The 13,584-nt window shown below is 48.4% G+C and overlaps 1 protein-coding gene across 1 annotated transcript; it reads left to right on the forward strand.

Annotated features, from left to right (window-relative positions):
- Positions 1-237: 237 nt before the first annotated feature.
- LOC122008086 (BTB/POZ domain-containing protein At2g13690-like) lies at positions 238-9,966 on the forward strand. Its single transcript, XM_042563680.1, has 2 exons — positions 238-1,116; positions 8,889-9,966. The coding sequence occupies exons 1-2, from the start codon at positions 400-402 to the stop codon at positions 9,810-9,812; spliced, it is 1,641 nt and encodes a 546-aa protein (XP_042419614.1). The 5' UTR covers positions 238-399; the 3' UTR covers positions 9,813-9,966.
- The last annotated feature ends 3,618 nt before the right edge of the window (positions 9,967-13,584 follow it).

The following is a 13,584-nucleotide window of genomic DNA, read 5'->3' on the forward strand; positions in this document are numbered from 1 at the left end:
AGTGTGAGATGACATGCAATCTCAGTTTCCGATCCGGTCCGTTCATTCGATCGTCATCTCTGTCATCAGATGATTGCTCTGCTGTCCTGTCCATGCACGTGTTAAGGCTGTCGCCTTCTGCACAAGACGCAACTTTTCTTCACGTGTCCTGAAACTAAGTCTCTTTGAACCTAACAATTTACAATTTACTTTGTACTCGATCATTTACAATGTACCTTGGACCCGATCGGTTCTCCTCCTCTTTTTCAACGTCTTTCTTCTCCGCCCAGCGTGGAAAGCGAAAGGTAAAGGTTGGCTTGCAAAGCTGCCGAAGCGGCCTCTCCGAATCCATGGCTCGCCAGAAGAAACCCTAACCCAGCACTGCTCTTTCTTTCACTGTCTCTTTCGTCATTTGCAACAATGGCGGATCGCGGAGAGCAGGGATCAGTCTCCGCCGGACGCCGTGGCCCCATCCTCCGCCGGACATGGTGCTGCTCTTTCTCTTCCTCACCCCGCAGTCCCGAACACCTCCGGCGGTCCCGATCCTCCCCCAGTGGCGACCTGCGCCCCTCCTTGAAGCCCCGACACAAACCTCGCAACGCGGGTTCCTTCCACAGCTCCCCTTCCCCCAGCAGCAAGCTCGGACTCGGCATCATTGACCCTCGCCGCATCCTCTCGCCCGGAAGGGTCTCTCCCATTGACTCCGAAGCCCCCCTTGGCCCCCTTCCGGTGATTGCGGACTCCACATCTTTCTCCACGGTGGCCGCTGAGTCGGAGCCTGAATCTCCAGATCCGCCGCCAAAAGAGCGGCCTTTGGTTCCAGATATGATGGATACAAACCCTCGGAGTTGGGTAAGACAGAAATCTTCTGACATGAGGCTTTACTTGAAAGGCAAAGATGAAAAATGCTTTCTTCTGGAGCTGGATTCGAGGGTTCTGTGCGAAAGCAGCCCTTTTTTTGCAGCTATGATCGTGGGCTCTAGTCTGGAAGTCTCGGATACTCAGTCTACGAAGATTGAGGTTACTGGTATAGAGGATGTGGATGCATTTAAGGAGACAATTGAGCTGATGTATGCCAAGGATGCTACAAGTTGGCTCGTGAAGGCAGGGGTCTCCCGAGCAATTGATATTTTAGAGGTCAGAATGCTGGAGTTTTCATATTAGATCAAGATTTATATGCGGATTTGATAGTTGCCTTATCTCCCAATATGTTTCCTAATGTTGTCGTTGTTAAACACTATTTATAAGATGATCATGCCCGGAAACTGAGTCAGGACCGTCGGGTGAGATGGATGGAATGTTGATCGAATCGCGATGTCTCGGAGGAGGAGGGTATGCTGAGATGACTTCTATGTTGGCAAAGTCATCAGAAGTTCTCTAATCAACGCTACCTACAGTCCTCGACCGGGTCGCCCCGGTTTCTAGTACCCGATACTCGAAGAAGATCTAACGAATATATAAGGAACATACTAATAGTAAAATGATGAAATGAATGTAGAGTGGGTAAGGTAATGTACCCTGACCTAGGGGACGCCTTCTGGTGGATCGGTGAGCTGGTCGGGATGCTGTTCGAGTTGTCGTGACTCGGAAGAGTAGATAACTTTGAGTAGGATGAAGAGCTGGATTTGACAGCACCTAGTCGAGCGCGACTTGGATCCAGAAGACGACATGCAGGTCGGGACCTAGCAGTAACACGTAGACTGGGATATGACATCGGCACGCAGGCCGGAATAGGACATCGACATGCAAGCCGGGATATGACATCAGCACGTAGGCCGTGATATGATAGCTGCATGCAGGCCGGGCTGTGACAATGGCTCGATGGACGAAACAGAATAGCGACTAAGACTCCGAGAGACGAGAGTGTCTAGTGGTCGAATCTGACGGTAGGGGTGCATGCACGGGCTGCCAACGTGCCAAGAGAAGAGAGGTGATGCGTGGACTGTCGACGTGCTCGTGAGGAGACAACAACAGTGCCTGACATGGAAGCTGCAGCGTTGTGCGGCGAGAGGTGGCTACGACACTGCGGATTGTCGATGGCATGGGGGTCTGCCGAAGGTAGCGCATGGGCTGTTGGACACATGACAGGGGTTGCGCTTGTCCGTTGAAGAAGAGGCGACTAGTGTGGGAGGCGGCTGGCGTTAGAGATCGGCGAGAGGGGAGGCGGTTGCGTGATGAAGGCTGTGTTGAGTCCATCTGATGGCAGCGACAGCATGAGGAGGAAAAGGGGAGGAGGAGAAGGGCCGTTAGAGATCGGCAAGAGGGGAGGTGGTTGCGCGATGAGAGGTTTGGTCCGGTGGTGGTGGCTGCGCGAAGAGGAAGAGAAGAAGAAAAGGAGACGGCCGACGACAGAGGTAGTCGGGCGAGCGACAAGGAGGGCAGTGGGCTGTCGGCATGCTGGCGAGATCAGACGATGTCGGCGTGCTAGCGAGCTCAGGTGATGTCGGCGTGGAGGAAGAAAGCGGCTCCAAGCGTCGAGATAGATAAAGAGAGATGAGAAAAAGGGAGGTCCGATGGCACAAGGCGACCCTCGAGGGGCAACGGTTTGGTGAGCGACGTAGGCGACATTCCCCTGCGCCTTCGTCGCGGCGGCAGGGAAAAAACCCGAAGTAGGCTGCCCTCCTTGCAACAGTGTCTTCCCCCATCCTTAACGCCCTAAACAGTGAAAAGACAAAATTACCCCTCCTCCCCCTCCTAATTCCTCCTCTGCCCTAAGGACATATCCATATCACAAGCATCCCCTTCAAGTCTAGTCGAAGGAGGCGCAAGTCCGACTAATTAGACCAAGCCTAATGTAAAGCGAAATTGAGTCGAACGAATAGCTGTGGCGATAGTGACTGAAACAATACTGAGCGAGTGACAAAAAATATTGCCGAGCAGGCAATCAATTGAATAAAGGCATGTCAAGCTGAGCGACGTACGGAATGTCGAGCTGAGCGACGTAAGAGATAGTGCCGAGTGTATGCTAAGTAAGCGATCGATCAAATGCGAGGGAGACCGAGTGATATCTAGAAGACAATCGGGCGATGCTGAGCAAAGCAATCAAGCGATTCTGCTAATGCCAAGCAAGAAGTAAAAACAGGTGCTAACCGAGCGGCAAATGCGGGGCAGAGTGATGAGTGAGACGCAAGCGACGAGTGTCGGGCAGAGCGGTGAGTGAGAAACGAACGATGAGTGCCGGGGAGAGCGGCGAGTGAGGCGCGAGCGATGAATAAGAGGAGTGTCGGTCAGGCGACGAGTGTCGAATAGAGCGACAAGGGAGACCAACACCAGATCAAGGAGAAAACCTGACCGACTAGTCGTTATGCCCTACCGAGAGGTCGTTGACCACAAAAGCCCTGCTCGTTTATAACTTACTCTCGGGCGAGAGTCCGGAAAGCCGACCGAGAGAGTTTGATCGAACGGCAGAATGGTACCCAACGGATGCTAAGCGAACGAAAGAATGCCGAGCGCGCATATAAATGGAACAAAGTAAAAGACCGAGTAGCGCCGAGTGGGAGATCGAAGAAATATCTATCGAGCACTCGAGAGAACGCCGAGTGGGTGGAAAGACAATGGGCAAGTGATATCGAGCGTGCGATCGAGAAAATGTCGACGCAATCGAAAAATGTCAACTGGGCAATCGGGAGAACGCCAAGCGGGTGGAAAGATGGCAGGTGAGCGATGTCGAGCGTATGACCAAGAAAATGTCGATCGAGCAATAGTAAACCGCGATCGATCGACCGCGAGAATGTCGAGCAATACAAGCGAGTGGTCGAGTAGACGACCGGACGATACTAATCGGGCAACTCTGAAGATGTCGACCGAGTGACCGAAAGAATACCGAGCGGGCGACTGAGATAATGCCAAGCAGGTGAAAAGACGGGCGAGCAAAGCCAAGCGCGTGATCGAGAAAATGCCGACCGGGCAACAGGGAGAATGCCGAGCGAGTCGAAAGACGATAGACGAGCGGTGTCAAACTCATGATCGAGAAAGTGCCGACCGGACAATTGGGAGAATGTCGAGCGAGTGGACTTAAGAATGTCAAGCGATACAAGTGAGTAGTTGAACGGATGGTCGGGCGATACTGATCGATCGACTAAGAGAATGCCGACTGGGCGCCCAAAAGAATGTCGATCGGGCATCTGAGAGAATGTTGATCAAGCGTTCGAGAGAATGTTGGACGAGCTGCCGAGTGGTACCAGTGAGCGACCAAGTGAACGACTAGACGATACTGATCGAGCGACTACGAAAATGTTGACTGAGTGACTGAAATAATACCGAACGGGTGATCGAGATAATGTCGAGTGGGCAACAGAGACAATGCAGAGCGGAACCCAGAGGTCGATGACAAATAAGAGCGAAATCCGTGAGCTGAGCGGAAGCGAATGTGAATGGAACGAGCGTGGAGCTTGTGGGATCTAAGGCGAACAGGAGCAGAGCCCTTGAGCCAAGGGAGAGCGGATCCCGAGAGATTGAAAAGCACAACGTTGATGCACCAGCGAGCATGAAGCCCATCGAAGGCAAATGCAAAAGGGAGCAAAGCCGGAGATCTGAGTGGGCACGAAGCCCATAAGCCGAGTAGGCATGAAGCCTGTGAGCCTAGTGGCGAGTGGGACGAGTGCTGACAGAGTGGTGAGTGTCGGGCAAAGCGGCGAGTGAGGAGATTACCCGGCCAGGGAGGAAACCTAACCAGCTAGTCGATGTGTGTGTGGGTAGCGCACGCTTATAACTCGCACTGAGGCGAGAGTCTGGAACTCCAACCGGAAGGTCATTGGTTGCGAGAGCATGCTCGCTTATAACTCGTGCTAGGGCGAGAGTCTGGAAAACCGACTGGGAGGTCGTTGGTCACGAGAGCATGCTCGCTTATAACTCGCACTGGGCGAGAGTCTAGAAAGCTGACCAAGAGGTCGTTGGTCACGAGAGCATACTCGCTTATAACTCCTACTGGGCGAAAGTCTGGAACGCCAACCGGGAGGTTGTTGGTCGCGAGAGCAGGCTCGCTTATAAGTTGCGCTGGGGTGAGAGTTTGGAAAGCTGACTAGGAGGTTGTTGGTCGCGAGACCATGCTCGCTTATAACTTGCACTGGGACGAGAGTCTGAAACCCGACCGAGAGGTCGTTGGTCGTGAGAGCATGCTCACTTATAACTCGCACTTGGGCGAGAGTGTGTAAAGCCGACCGGGAGATCGTTGGTCGCGAGAGCATACTCGCTTATAACTCGAGCTGGGACGAGAGTCTAGAAAGTCGACCGAGAGGTCGTTGGTTGCAAGAGCATGCTCGCTTATAACTTGCACTGGGGCGAGAGTCTGGAATGCTGACCGGGAGATCATTGGCGATACTCCTGTCTGGGACCGATGGCGATACTCTGGCCTGAGACCAGTGGTGATAGCTCGACTTCGAACGAGGGAGATTAAGCCCTGAAGTCCATAGAAGCGGAGCCTGTAGCAATATGAGGGAGCAAAGTCTTTATCATACCTGATCGTGAAGTGGTGTCAACTGGCTGAGAATCTGACTTGATCCTTCGACTCCCAAATGCCCGTGAAGTCGGGGAGAGAAATAGTGTCGATCCCTTGACTCCTAAACATCCGCGGAGTCAGGGAGAGAATAATCTGAGCCCTGACCATCAAAGGGAGTGAAGCCCATAGCAATATGAGGGAGCAAAGCCCGTAGCAATAGGAGGAAGCAGAGCACCATGGGTGGAGGGTGCAAAGCCCGTAAACATAAGAGGATACAGAGCCCTATGAGTGGAGGGTGCAGAGCCTGTAGCACACCTGATCGGGGAGCTGAGCCCCTAGTCCCTGATCGGAGGGTAAGTTCCCTAACCTGTAATCAAGGAGTGAGGCCTCTAGATCCTGATCGGGAAGCTGTACCGCGAGTCTGATCTGGGAGCTATGTCCTTAGTATCTAATCGGGGAGTTGTGCGCCTAGTGTCTGATCGGGAAGCTGCCCCTAGTGTCTGATCAAGGATCTAGGGCCCTAGTCCTGATTCAAGGAACTAGACTCTTACTTTCTTATCAGGGAGTTGTTGCAGATCCTGTAATCGTAAAAACGGAGCAGAGCCTGTAGCGTACCTGATCGAGGAGCCGTGCTAACCAGCTGAAGATCTGTCTCGGTCCCTCGACTTTTGAATACCCGTGGAGTCGGGGAAAAAATATAATGGAAAAACTAACCTGTCGGCTAGCTGAAGCTCCAAGTCAATCCCTTGACTCCCAAATACCCGTGGAGCTAGGGGAGAAGATAATATGTTCGTCAGGATCCTCCTGAACTATGATAATGGCAGAGAACCTTCCGACATCGTCCATCTTCACATTCCAGAACAGGTGAAGAAGATTACCACAGACGGCGACAAATTTGATCTTGCCTGGAAACTGAGTCAAACAGACCACCGGGTGAGGTAGATGGAATGTTGACCGAATCGCGATGTCCCAAAGGGGGGTATGCTGAGATGACTTCTATATTGACCAAGTCGTTAGAAGTCCTCTCGTCAACGCTACTTGCAGCCAATGATCGGGTCGCTCCGGTCTCAGGTACCCCGATGCTCGAGGCAGATCCGACGAATATATAAGGAATAGACTAATAGTAAAATGATGAAATGAATGTAGAGTGGGTACGGTAACGTACCTTGGCCCAGGGGGGCGCCCTCTGGTGGATCAGTGAGCTGGTTGGGATGCTGCTTGAGTTGTCGTGACTCGGAAGAGTAGATGACTCTGAGCAGGATGAAGAGCTGGATCTCGCGACTTGGATCCAGAAGACGACATGCAGGCCAGGACCTAACATCAACACGTAGATCGGGATATGACATCGGCACGCAGGCCGGGAGATGATAGCGATACATAGGTCGGGTTGTGACAATGGCTCGATGGCCGAAACAGAATAGCAACTAAGACTCCGAGAGACAAGAGTGTCGAGTGGTCGGATCTATTAGTGGGGGTGCATGCACGGGTTGCCAGCGTGCCAAGAGAAGAGAGGTGATGCGTGGACTGCCGGCGTGCCCGTGAGGAGACGGCAGCAGTGCCTGAGGCCATATGAAAGCTGCGGCGTTGTGCGGCGAGAGGTGGTTGCGGCACTACGGGTTGTCGACAGTGTGGGGGTCTGTCGGACGCATGACCCGGGGGAGGGCTGCGCTTGGCCGTTGAAGGAGAGGCGACCGGCATGGGAGGCGGCTGGTGTTAGATATAGGCGAGAGGGGAGGCGGCTACATGATGAAGGCTGTGTCGAGTTCGTTCAATGGCACCGGCAGTGTGAAGAGAAGAAGGGGAGTGGCGGCTGGCGACGAGAGGCGTGGTCTGGTGGTGGCGACTACGCAAAGAGGAGGAGAAGAAGAAAAGGAGACGACCGACGATAGAGACAATCGGGCGAGCGACGAGGAGGCAGTGGGTTGTTGACGTGGCGAGCTTAGGCGATGTCGGCATGGAGGAGGAAGAAAGCGGCTCTAGGCATCGAGATAGATAAAGAGAGATGAGAAAAGGGAGGTCTGATGGCGCGAGGCGACCCTCGAGGGGCGACGGTAGGGGTGTCAATTCGGGTGGGTCGGGTCGGGTTGGGTCGGGTTGGATTTTTTTTTATTTTTTTTAACCCAACCCGAACCCGACCCGAACCCGACTTCAACCCAAAACACCTAAACCCGAACCCGAACCCGACCAACCCGATCAACCCGAACCCGACCCATATAACCCGAAAATCCGATTCAAAACGACTTTTTTGGGATATTTTCCCTATAATTCTTCACTTTTATCTCAATACTCCATCATTATCATACAAACATGATATTAATATACATAAAAACATCTAAATTTTTAAAATAAAATTTGATTTAACCCCAAAAAACCCCACAAAACCCTATATTTAAGTCAACCCGGGTCAACCCGAACCCGACCCGACCCAACCCGAAAATATTTAACCCTCCAACCCTCCAACCCGAACCCGACCCGAACCCGAAAATGCCCAACCCGAACCTGATTTTTTTCGGGTCGACTCGGGTTGGGTCGTCGGGTCGGGTTCATTTTTGACACCCCTAGGCGACGGTCCGGTGAGTGACGGAGGCGGCGTTCCCCTGTGCATTCGTCGTGGCGGCGAGGAAAAAATCCGAAGCAAGCAGCCCCCCTTGCAATAGTGCCTTCCCCCATCCTTAAAGCCTAAATAATGAAAAGACAAAATTACCCCTCCTTCCCCTCCTAATTCCTCCTCTACCCTTAAGACATATCCACATCATAAGACATTGTCAATCATGGGTGAAGTGGACTTATGTTTTACATCATATTTGAAGATTGTGGGACTTAAGTAGAGTTATGTTTATTCACCCATTACATTGATGGATTTGGACTTTTCTTATGGTTCTTGAATTGTTCAAGAATTATCGATTCTAAAGTTCTTGTATTGATCAAAGTTATTGAAAAAAGTAGTGTGAGTTTTGGGGACTTTCTCATGGTGGTCGCGAGATAGACTGGCATATTCTATTGTCATTTATTTCGGTTAGTTAATAGTGGAAGCATTGTATCAATCCTTCCCAGATTTTATATAATGGTGATAAATGTCTGAAATTTTTCATGAGTTCAGTGGCACATGAACTAGGGTTTTGCAACCAAGTATGATGAGACATCTATGGAATGATTTCTTAAAGGACCGTAAAATGTAAATTGGCATTTCAATTTATGATGATGCATAAGACTTTCCAACTTTTGTCAGCATTTAATTGTTTGACAAGTAGCTCACAATTTGATACTAGTATACTAGATAGTATTTGGTAATCTGTGTCAAGAATACATTAGTATTTCAAATTGAAAAGTAGGGTAATGTCGAAATGTGATTATAATTTAGTATTTTTTCATATTAAATATTCAACAACACACTTTTGGTTGATAGTTTTATATGTTTGTCTTGTGTTTTTTGGCTTTTTTGGCTTGGAACTAATTGCTTCTCATTCTTTAGGTATGCACAACAATTATGTTTGACAGAGGTATCAGGTTCTGTCTCAGTTATATTGAGGCTGTTCCATGGACTGAAGCTGAGGAAGAGAAGTTGAAGAGGTTGTTCACAAGGTGTAAATTTGATGAGGCAGTGCGCCGAGAAGTATTATCCCGATTGGATCCACAAGATTGCAACTACTCAGGTGATCTTGCACTACGGCTGATTCAATCCGTCACAAATGCAACAAACAGTAGTGCAAGAAAGGAGATGACGTCTTTAGTGAATAGCATTCTGTCAAAGAGCTCAATTTACCAAAAGGACTCTGTGGGGCTTAACAAGGACAACCTATATGATATTTGCCTTTCCTGTTTAGATTCCTTGGTGAATCTCTTTGAAGATGCCTTAAACTCAATTCCTATCGATCAAACTATAACCAGGAAAGAAACCAAGCCTCTGATCGAAAGGGTCTCTAGGCAAGTTGAAAATCTGAATTGGCTGCTAGAAATTCTGATAGACAAGGAGATGGCAGAAGAGTTTGTGAGTTTATGGGCCAACCAAGAGAAACTAGTCAGTTTACATGAGCGAGCTTCACCCATGGTGAGATACGAACTCAGTCGGATATCAGCAAGTGTGTTCATTGCACTCGGCAGGAGGAGGTTGCAATGTCCAGCTGGGATCAGATTCAGCATTCTCCGATCATGGTTTAAACCTATGCTACTTGATTTCGGCTGGCTACAACGTTGCTCGAAAGGGCTGGATATGAGGATTCTGGAGGAAAGCCTAGGCCAAGTTATTCTTACACTGACGCTGAAGCAGCAGCAGGTTTTATTTGAGGAATGGTTCCGCTGCTTTGCCAGGCATGGCAATGAATGTCCAGATTTGAGCAAGGCTTTTCAGGTATGGTGGCGAAGATCATTTGTAAGAACCTCAGAAGCGACGAGATGATTTCTTCTTATTAACGACGTCACGAGTGTTTGTGTGGTGTAAGTATATCGTAGACAAACTTGTGGTAGAATTGTATAATGTATTGTTTGAGGTAGTAAGATAGAATTGTAGACAAACTTATATATATAATCTTATTTTTGTTGCTTTGGTTTGATCTTCTGGGCAATAAAAAGTTGTTTCAGTATCCTCAACATCGCCACTAGACCAGGCTTCTTCCGCCGCCGTAGCGATGACCTGTTGCTCGGCTCCTCCATTGTCGCCGGCACCAGCAGCAGGCGGTGCGCCTTCTTGCTTATCGGTTCGCCTCCCTCGGCAGGCAAACGGAACGCCTCCATCCCCACCGACCTCCTCCTCCTCCTCCTCGATCCCGTCTCCTCCACGCCGTCGTCGATCTGAAAGAGCTCCTCGTTCAAGTCCTCCCACAGCATGTCCATCCTCTCCTCGCACTCCAGCACACTCTCGTCGTCGTCGTCACCTCCGCAGTCGCTGAGCACAGGGGATCTCGGCGTTCGCTTCCATGCGGTGGCGGCGTCGTTGGCGCCGCCTTCGGAGAAGCTTCGCAGGAGGTGCCCGGGGTCCGCCTCCGGGGAGTGGAACCAAGCGGAGGCGGGGAAGGAGCGGAACAACGGCGGGCGGGAGCCTTCGTGGGGCCACGGATCTGTCACAATGATCGGGAAGCTGAACTCTTCCATCTCGATCTCCCACTCAGTTTCTAGCCTCTTTCTCTATGCAAGTATATATTGATTAAGGCTAACGAAGGAAGCGACCGGGTTGACTAAATGGAAGGCAAAGTTGGTGTAGTTAGGCCTACTGCCTAATGATTACATAATCTTGCATCATGATTATTCTCACATCAGTCGCCGAAATGAGCGGGGGCGATGGGTCGCATAGTTGACTGGATGGAAGGGGAAGTTAGAATAGTTAGGCCCTATTACCTACGATCATGTATCATTACCGTATAATAATTCTCAAATCTGCGCCTAATACTTAGGCCAACAACAAAGAGGTCAATATATTAATATTTGGTCAAAAATCAAAATATTTAATCTCGAAAATATTTCTTATTCTAGTTAAACTAAGTATTTGGTAACTTTTGTAGGTAAATGAGATAGAGAAGTATGTAACAAGCTCACTATTCAGGAGATGAGTAATTTATCTTACCATCCAACATGGATCCTAAGGATCATTTATTATATACCGTTCCATATTAATTTGAATAACCCTCACCACTAAGATTGAAAAAAATATCATATCTAAATATACTGAATTATATTGATATTATTGATGTATCAAAAGTTTTGCTATGGTATTATATTATATCAAATTTTTTGATATGAGGATCGATATGAGATTTAGTATTGGTATATCACATATCAGGACCGATCTTAGATTTTGAGAGTTCGATGAAAAAAATAGATCCTTTATATTCATATAAAAAATAATAAAATTGATATTATAAAAATAATTTTATTAACGTAACATAAAAACTAAATATATATTTGGGAATTTTAAGTTTTTAGGGAGATGTAAATAGTATACATTTTCTTTTTTTTAGGGAGAACTTGCTCTAAAATCCCCATGCAAATCTAAACATTTGTATTTAGTCCCTATGTCAGATTTTCTTTCTTCCCGATATCTGACCAAACCAATTTGTTTGTTTCAACTCTCTAACCCATGCGAAATTACCAACTTACCCTCTTATTAAATTAAAACCCTCAAATATTACTTATTTCTCCTTTCTCTCCCAACTGCCGACACACTCCCTCTCCTTACTTTGAGCCTACGTGACTCCAAGGCATCAGTGACGCAGTCCCCGACTTCCCCTCCAAACCATCGACGATGACCTGACCTCGCCTTACTTCGACTCTAAAGCATCTCTATCGACATTGAAGGCAGAAATCGAGAACCGGCAGAACCCTACTTTCACCTTCAACCTAAGAATCATCGGTAAGTTATAATTTTCTGCCCTAGATTTCGACTAATTTGTTATTCTTGTGCGAAAAATTGAAGCTTTAGGTCATGGGTGTTTTAGTTCATGGGTGTTTTCGATTTTGTGAGGTTGAGGTTGAATAAAATTTGATTTCTATTTCAGAATTGCAAATTTATGAATGAGCTTGTATTGCATATTTTCAATTCAAGGAAAGAATGAGATATGTGGATATTTTGTAGTGATTATCAATAAACAAAGTATTGTACCCAATTTAAGTAATATAATGCTCAAAATTTGTGAGGTTGAATAAAACTGAGTTTATGAACAAGATAAGATTTAGGGTTTAGTTTTCTCTTTGGGTTTGTGTTATTTCTACGCGCTGATCATCCGGACGGTAATTGCTAATTATACTATTTACCAAACTTGTGTTGATATAGGGAGTTTAGTGAACATCATCTTCAAGAAGGCATTCGATCAATTACAAATCAATCGAAATGAGTTGCTGTTCATGACGACCCCTCTTTACGATTTCACAGGTAATGAAGTACAGCCACATGGAGAGGCCCGACTAGCCATCTCACTCAGGGAAGAGCCACTGAGGAGAACCAGGACCACAAACTTCATCGTGGTGGACGCACCGTTGGCCTACAACGTCATCTTGGGCCGACCAGCTCTCAACGAATTTCGGGGCGGTGGTGTCTACATGCTGCCAAAAGATCAAGTTCCCGGTGGATGACCGGGTGGGCGAAGTCAAAGGCGATCAGCTGGCCGCTCGACAATGCTACATCGAGATGGTCAAGTCCGAAGCGAGAAGCACTTAGAAGAATCCGCGCTTGGAGGTGAACGCAATCACTAAAAAAACCTCCTACACTGGTATACGAGGAAAAGGAGGAGGTTCAAATCCACCCAAGCCGGACAGAAGCAACCACCTTTATTACTGCTGACCTGGAGGACAGGAAGAAGGTAGAGCTGGTTTCATGTCTCAGAAATAATCATGATGTGTTCACCTGGTCGACACACGAGCTTCCCGGCATCTCCCCAGTGTGGCTCATCACGAGCTTCACGTTCAACCGGATGCACGACCGGTGAAGCAAAGAGAGAGAGACTTTAGCGTGGAACAGAATTTGATCATCCGGGCGGAGATAGAGAAGTTGCTGGAGGCTGACCATATAAGGGAAGTCCAATTCTTGAGCTGGCTCGCTAACGTTGTGCTAGTCTCCAAGCCGGGCAATAAATGGCGGGTTTGCATCGATTTTTGCTACTTGAACAAGGCGTGCCCAAAAGACTTCTATCCGTTACCCAGGATAGACCAGATGGCGGACCCAACGGTGGGTTGCGAGCTGATTTGCATGCTCGACACATACCAAGGGTATCACCAAGTGCCGCTCACCTGAGAAGACCAGGAGAAGGCCAGCTTCATTACGACCGATGGAACATATTGCTACAACGTCATGTCGTTTAAACTCAAGAATGTCATAGCCACTTACCATAGGCTGATGAACAAGGTGTTTCAACGGTAGATCGGTCGTAACATGAAGGTATACATCGATGACATATTAATAAAATCCTGCTGAGCTGCTGACCTGTGCACAGATATCGAGGAAACTTATCGAACGCTGAGGGCTTATGGAATAAAGCTGAATCTGAGTAAGTGTTTGTTCGACACGAAGAGTGGTCGCTTTTTGGGTTACATCGTCACCGAGCGGGGCATTGAAGTCAATCCAAACAAAGTCAAAGCGTTACAAGATATGTTTGTTGGATCGAGACGCGCTAGAGGGGGGTGAATAGCGCTCGTGGCTATTTCGTTCGTATCGGAATCGTAAAAAGCGTAAGAGTTAATTA

Source organism: Zingiber officinale, chromosome 8A (genome assembly GCF_018446385.1).
Source record: "Zingiber officinale cultivar Zhangliang chromosome 8A, Zo_v1.1, whole genome shotgun sequence".
NCBI classification, from domain to species: domain Eukaryota; kingdom Viridiplantae; phylum Streptophyta; class Magnoliopsida; order Zingiberales; family Zingiberaceae; genus Zingiber; species Zingiber officinale.